This window comes from Grampus griseus (genome assembly GCF_964374135.1).
Source record: "Grampus griseus genome assembly, chromosome: 1".
NCBI lineage: Eukaryota > Metazoa > Chordata > Mammalia > Artiodactyla > Delphinidae > Grampus > Grampus griseus.
Genome location: NC_139017.1, coordinates 982687 through 988886, shown reverse-complemented (window position 1 = coordinate 988886; position 6200 = coordinate 982687). Strand labels below are relative to the sequence as shown.

At 67.0% G+C, this 6200-nt stretch overlaps 1 protein-coding gene across 1 annotated transcript; it reads left to right on the top strand.

Moving 5' to 3' along the window:
* Positions 1-282: 282 nt before the first annotated feature.
* On the top strand, positions 283-3204 carry SHISA4 (shisa family member 4). Its single transcript, XM_082679282.1, has 5 exons — positions 283-405; positions 671-842; positions 1565-1698; positions 2386-2553; positions 2726-3204. Exons 1-5 carry the CDS (start codon positions 333-335, stop codon positions 2770-2772), a joined length of 594 nt encoding a protein of 197 aa, XP_082535408.1. The 5' UTR covers positions 283-332; the 3' UTR covers positions 2773-3204.
* Positions 3205-6200: the final 2996 nt, after the last annotated feature.

The window sequence follows — 6200 nt, the reverse complement described above, 5'->3', positions numbered from 1 at the left end:
CCGCTGCGCCTGAGCACTCGGAGGTGGCACCAGGATCCGGGCTTCCGGGGGCCGGGACGCCGATTGGGCCGAGGCAGGGGGCGGGCCCGGCCGGCCGCAGCGCCCAGCAGCCACTGGTCCCGGGGGGGACTTGGAAGGAGGAGCCCGCTCGGGGCGTGTCCTGGGCGTGTCCTGGGCGGAGCCCGGACGGGCGGGGCGCGGGGGCAGGGTCAGCGCAGACCGGCCGAGCCCCGCCCAGAGTAGGCGGAGAGGAGCCGGCGGGCGCGGTGGCCCCGCGGAGCTGGGCGGCCGGCGTCGTCCTGCGCGCCCCGCGCCGCTCCCCGCGCCCCGCCATGCCGCCCGCCGGGCTCCGCGGGGCCGCGCCGCTCGCCGCGATCGCGCTCCTGGTGCTGGGGGCTCCCCTGGGTAAGGGCCGGGGGCCGGGGGCGCGGGAGAGGTCTCTGCGCGCGGTCCCGGAGACCCTGGGAGAGCCCGCGCCCCGGAGACCCTGGGGGAGTCCGCGCCCCGGCGTTGCGGGGTCCGCGGGAGGGGAGGGCGGCGGGTGCCGGGCGTGGGGCCGACCCCAGGGGCCGCTCCGGGCAGAGGCCTCTGGGCGCAGGGACCAGGGTGGAGCTCCGGGGAGTGGGAGTGGGGCTGGGCGGCCACTGGGTACCCCCGTCCGTGCCCGCAGCGCTGGCCGGCGAGGACTGCCTGTGGTACCTGGACCGGAATGGCTCCTGGCATCCGGGCTTCAACTGCGAGTTCTTCACCTTCTGCTGCGGGACCTGCTACCATCGGTACTGCTGCCGGGACCTGACCTTGCTTATCACCGAGAGGCAGCAGAAGCACTGCCTGGCCTTCAGGTGGGCTCCGGCCCCTTCCCTCCTTGTCCGCCTCCACATTCTTCGCCCACACCCAGGGCTCCGGCTTGGGCACGAAGCGGGGCTGTAGCGCCGGGGCTGGGGAGTTCCAGGAGGGGCCGGCTAGTTACCGTCATGTGGTCACCGCTGGCTGGGCCGAGCCCTCCCCTCGCTCCGGGCCTGCGCACCCGGGCGCAGTGGAGCTCTGGCCGGGAGGTGGGAGACGGGGTCTGATTCCCAGGTCTTCTGCTCACCAGCTGCATGATCTTGGGGAGGACGTGCCCGGGTGGGTCACTGTTTCCTCTCCATGAAAAGGGGGGGACACAATGAGTGGTTTTCAAACTTCTTATTGGAGGGGACGCTGACATATAGAACAGGTATAGGGGGACTGTGATTAAAGAGGGATCTGAGAAAACAGCTCTGGATCACTTCCCAGGGGGCTTTCAGGGCTCCCGTGCTGGAGTCTAACCAGTTAGGTCATGGACGGGGGCACACACTCCACATCTCTGCCGGCCACTCTCTGACCAGCAGGCTGCCTGGCCTTCCGGGAAGTGTGGTCCCCTAAGATCTACCCACACCAGTCGGGCACAGCCCCACCAGGAGACCCACATCTCGGTTTGTGGTGGCTCCCTGCTGGCCAGGGGTCCGAGCCCAGTGTTACTGTCGGCGTGGTGAGGATCCCGCCCTTGAGGTTGGAAGGTGAGGGGACCTGTTCTTTGTCTAAGTCCCAAGACCATAGCGGGCATCGCCTCCGCCGTGATCCTCTTCGTGGCCGTGGTCGCCACCACCATCTGCTGCTTCCTCTGTTCCTGCTGCTACCTGTACCGCCGGCGCCAGCAGCTGCAGAGCCCATTTGAAGGTGCGTCCATGTGGGACGGGCCAGGGGAGCCTGAGCCGGGCCAGGCTGAGACCCACGGTGGGCACCAGAGGTCAAGGGGGTGAGGTTGTGCAGCAGCGTGTGCTTCCAGACACACACTTGCCAGCATGTAACCCCGGAAACAGGAGCGTTCAGGGGCCTGTGTGAACGCTGGACTGGTATGCACGAATGCGCCTGCACCGCTTGCCGGCATGCGCGTGTGTGCCCTGGGCTTGTGCGTGCTCTTGGCTCGTAGGAAGCACTTGGGGTGGGGCCTGGAGCGTGAACATCATCGGTGCGCTCCGTGCGTGCTCGAGGACGCGTGCCTGACTTGGCGTGTGACTGGTGGGCGTGGGAACGGTGACTCCCGCCCGGGGGGGGGGGATCAGTGTGGGGGGACCCCCATTGGGGGCAGCTCTGCTAGGCTGCAAGAGTCCAGCCCCACAGCGGCCATCTCCTTGCCCAGGTAAGACGTTCCCCAGGCCGTGCTCTCTGGCCCAGGAGGTCTCTGAAACCCCCTGAGGGAGCAAACTGCTGAACCCAGACTGACCAGCGGGGACCACCCGCAGGCTCCCTGCTGGACTCGGCCGAGCAGGGTCTGGGAGCAGAGGCGGCAGGGCCTTCCGGGCCGGAGGAGGTGGCTTCCCATGGAGGCAGGGCTCTGAATACTGGTCCTTGGCCCCCAACTAGGCCAGGAGATCCCAATGACAGGCATCCCAGTGCAGCCGGTGTACCCGTACCCCCAGGACCCCAAAGCTGGCCCTGCAGCCCCACAGCCTGGCTTCATGTACCCACCTAGTGGTCCTGCACCCCAGTATCCACTCTACCCGGCGGGGCCCCCTGTCTACAACCCTGCAGGTAAGTGAGCCCTTTGCTCCCACCTGCCCGCCCCGCCCCCTCACAACCCGAGTCCTTCTCCCAGACCTCCAGGCTGCCTCGGCCCCGTGGGTCCTGCGTGGCCCTGCGGTCAGGGGCTCCCTTGCGCCCTCCCGTGCCGCCGTGACCCTCACCCTGTCTCCTTGGCTTGCAGCTCCTCCCCCATATATGCCACCTCAGCCCTCCTACCCGGGAGCCTGAGCAACCAGCTGCGTCTCTGCCGTCCCTCAGGGATGCCCCCTCCTGAACCTTCATGCGGCCCGGGGGTGGGCAGGGTCCTCTGCTTGCCAGGCCCCAGACCAAGCCACGCCCTGAGACCTTCTGGGAGCAGAGCCCCAGGGAGAGCAACAGGAGCTGAGCTGGAACTTGGCCGTGAATGAGGGGTGGGTGGGGAGGGCCTGGGATGCGTGGACTATTTTTATCCGGGGCGGGGGAAGGACAGGAAAGCCTGGGTCACAGCCCCTGCTTTCTTTTAGTCCCTTCTCCTCCCAGGACGCCAGCCGGAAGGCTGGGCCGCTCCTGTTTGCCCGCCGTGGGCTGAGGGGGCTCCACCGGCCGTGGGCAGAAGCCCTCCTGCTGGCGCCCCCACGGGCCGTGCCCCGGCTGCTGGATTAAAGCTGTAATGACATGTCATGTGGGTTGTGTCATTGGGCCATGCACAACTTCCTGGCTCTGCCGGCAGCCCCACAGACCCGAAGCAGGGGAGGGCGGGTGCCAGGGCTGGAGCACAGGCAGAAGCCCCCAGGCTGAGGGCTCCTCGGGCTGGTTCCCAGAGCCGGGGAGGCGAATCTTGCCACTGCGGGGAAGAGGGTGCTCGTTGGTTGGTTACAGATACCCCACGAGGGGCCGGCGAGTGAGGCACCACCGCCACACAAGGGCCCCTGCCCCCATTCAGTACACTTGGCACACTCGGGCCCCGCCCCCATCGAACCTGGGTGTGTCTGTGTCTCCCGAGGTTGCCAGGTCTCAGCTTCCTCATCTGTAGAATGCAGATGCTGCCTCGGGGCTGTCCTGAGGGTGAACCGTGTACAGGAAGCTTGGTCAGGTCTGCCCTTCTCCATCAGAGGAGGCAGCCTGGGCAGGTGCCGTCAGCTGCCTTGGAGCACCAGGGGAGCCCAAGGCACGAGGCCCCCAGGCCCAATTCTGTGTCTCTACTGGGCCAGGCAGGTCCCCTCCCCCGCCCCCCTGACCTCACCTCCCGAAGACGTAGGCCAGTTTTTAATTCAAGTGGGAAAAGTGCCAACTCAGCTTGGGAAGCCACCCAATCCGCCATCTCCCCCTTACCAAGCCCCTCGGCTCAGCCCCCTCCCCTCCATCCGCGGTCCTCCAGCCCCACTGCAACCTGCTTGCCCTTCAGTTTCCTCAGGCCTCTGCGCCCCGGCAGCCTCGTCTGGATGGCCATTGTGCTAACCATGCCCGGGGCCCACTGGAGGCTCTCGTCACACAGCCCAGGCGGGGAGCTCCTGGGCCAGCCGCTTTGGGGCCAGGGTCAGACCTCTGTCCCTGGACCTGACCCAGATGGAGGGGAAGCTAGGGCTGCTGGGGCCAGAGCTGGGACCACAACTGCAAGTCCACCCTTTCCTTGAGGATGGGGCAGAGAGGCGGGAGGGGCCGCGAGTGTCCTGGCTTCCGGTCGCAGGTTCTGCCGTCACACGCTGGGAGAGGCGGTCACCAGGTCACTCCAAGGTTCGGACCGTCCTCCTCTCTCCTGAAGCTGGGAGGTGGAGGAGGTTTGCAGGATAAGATTTCTGAGTTTCCCTAAGAAATGACGTGCAAATGAAGCAAGGCCGTGCTGGTCAGAACTAATTATCCTTATGTCAACAGCCTGGGGCCAATTAAAAATTGCTCTGTAGTCTGGGAGGGGAGTCAAGTTTATCCCAGTCAGAGCTGCCTCCCGGGACGCTGCCCCCAACACTTCCAGTCAATTAACTCTACAGAGAATTCTCAGAGAAGGGGAGACCGTGACAAGAGTGCAGCTTCCACACGTGGGGAGCAGAGAGGAGGGCCCCGTCACGTTCTCTAGTTTTTAAAACAAGACAGCACCCTGTCTCCAAAAGTGCCACGTCCTCTGTGGCCCAGCTCCTCACCCGGGGACGGGGCACGGCTGCCCCTGCACCAGCACCCCGGAAAACCCGGCAGACACCCTACAACGTGGGGGGTGGGGTGGGGTGGGAGGAGCCGTGATCCTCAGGGATCGAGCGAAAGTGCGGTCCTGCTAGCCTGGGAGGGACCGGCGGGGACCCTGAGGGGAGGTCTGGGAAGCCGAGATGGGGAAAGGTGGCATCTTACACGAAGCCCGCCGGCCTGCACTGTGGGCGCAGGGGGAATGCTGTGGTGCTGGGCAAAGCCCAGCGCAGGCAGACAGGGAGAGGGCTAGGGCCCAGGTACTTGGAATACAGTCAGGCCAGGAGCCAGAGGTCAGCAGGAAAGGGGAGCGCCGGTGGGGCAAGGGGAAAGCTGGAGGGCGGGTGGGATAAAGGAGGGGGTGAGGGCTGCAGAAGGGGGCCGAGGGGTGGGGGGAAGGTGCGTGGCCAGGTAGGGCAGGTAGAGCACGGGCAAGGCGGCTGAGGGGGACCCTCCCCAGGCCAGCAGCCTGTCCCCCTACCCCGCCCTCCCCAGCAGGCAGCTGGCACACGCCTAGCCAGGCTGGGTGATCTTGGTGGGTGACCCGTGTTCGGATCTTATGCTCCTTACAGAAGCCACCTGAGTGGCCTTGGTCCTGACGCCCGGCCTGGGCCTCCTACGACAGGAAGTGGGCCGAATAGCCCTGCAGGCCCGGTGCCTCCAGGGCCTGGGCCCCAGCTTGTACACACAGCCCCCAGGCCCGGCGAGGGGACGGGGAGGGGATGGGGGAGGGGGGCACTTTTCCTGCGGGCAGGGCCTGGGGCCAGAGTCTCAGATGGACCCCTGGACGGGGTGGGGGAGAGAGTGCGGCGGCCGGAGGGCCCTGGGGGAGCCTCCTGGCCCAAGTCGGCAGGAAACCTGGGTTTGAATCCGGATCCATCAGCTGTCAGGTCGTTTGCCCCGCCTTGCAACCCCTCCCCTCAATTCAGCTGATCCCAGAGCACCCGCGCCCCGAGGACTCTCCCGATCGCCCCCCCACACACCCCGACCCCAGGCCTCCCAGCAGTTGGGCCTCGCCAGGTCCAGCTGTCCACCCTCCGGGCTCGGAACGCTGCGCGGCAGAAGGCCCGGAGCCGCGCTGTCCGCCAGGTGGCGCTACGCCCCCACCCCAGGCTCGGAGGAGATGACGTCATCGGCCTGCGGAGGCCACAGCGGAGCGGAGAGGGGGGAGGGGGAGGGCGGTGCCCCTGGCGGCCCAGGAACAGCAGAAGCTGATTTTCTGTCGGCTAATCTTGAGTTAAGTGTGTCACGCCCTAAAGCGACGGGTCCAGCTGGAGCTCTAGGATCTGGACCCTGGCGGGCGGGGTCGCTTAGGCCACCTGAGCCCCTTCACCTGCCCTTGTCGGTGCCGGGAGGGGGCGTCACCAGGAGCAGCTCGGGGCGGAGCTCGGGATCCTGATGAGCTGAGTGGTCGCGGCCCGTGTCACACTCTCTGGGCCAGGCTTTGTCTGCGACGCGGAGGTGACGTTGGTCCGGCTCACAGAGCTGCAGCCTCGGCCCGCAGA

What these genes read in the sequence shown, in the direction of transcription:
- SHISA4 (XM_082679282.1), top strand. Translation starts at nt 333, where the DNA reads ATGCCGCCCGCCGGGCTCCGCGGGGCCGCGCCGCTCGCCGCGATCGCG. An exon ending in GGTGCTGGGGGCTCCCCTGG is followed by an intron (nt 406 to 670) that starts GTAAGGGCCGGG and finishes CCGTGCCCGCAG; the next exon opens with CGCTGGCCGGCGAGGACTGC. An exon ending in GCTGCAGAGCCCATTTGAAG is followed by an intron (nt 1,699 to 2,385) that starts GTGCGTCCATGT and finishes GCCCCCAACTAG; the next exon opens with GCCAGGAGATCCCAATGACA.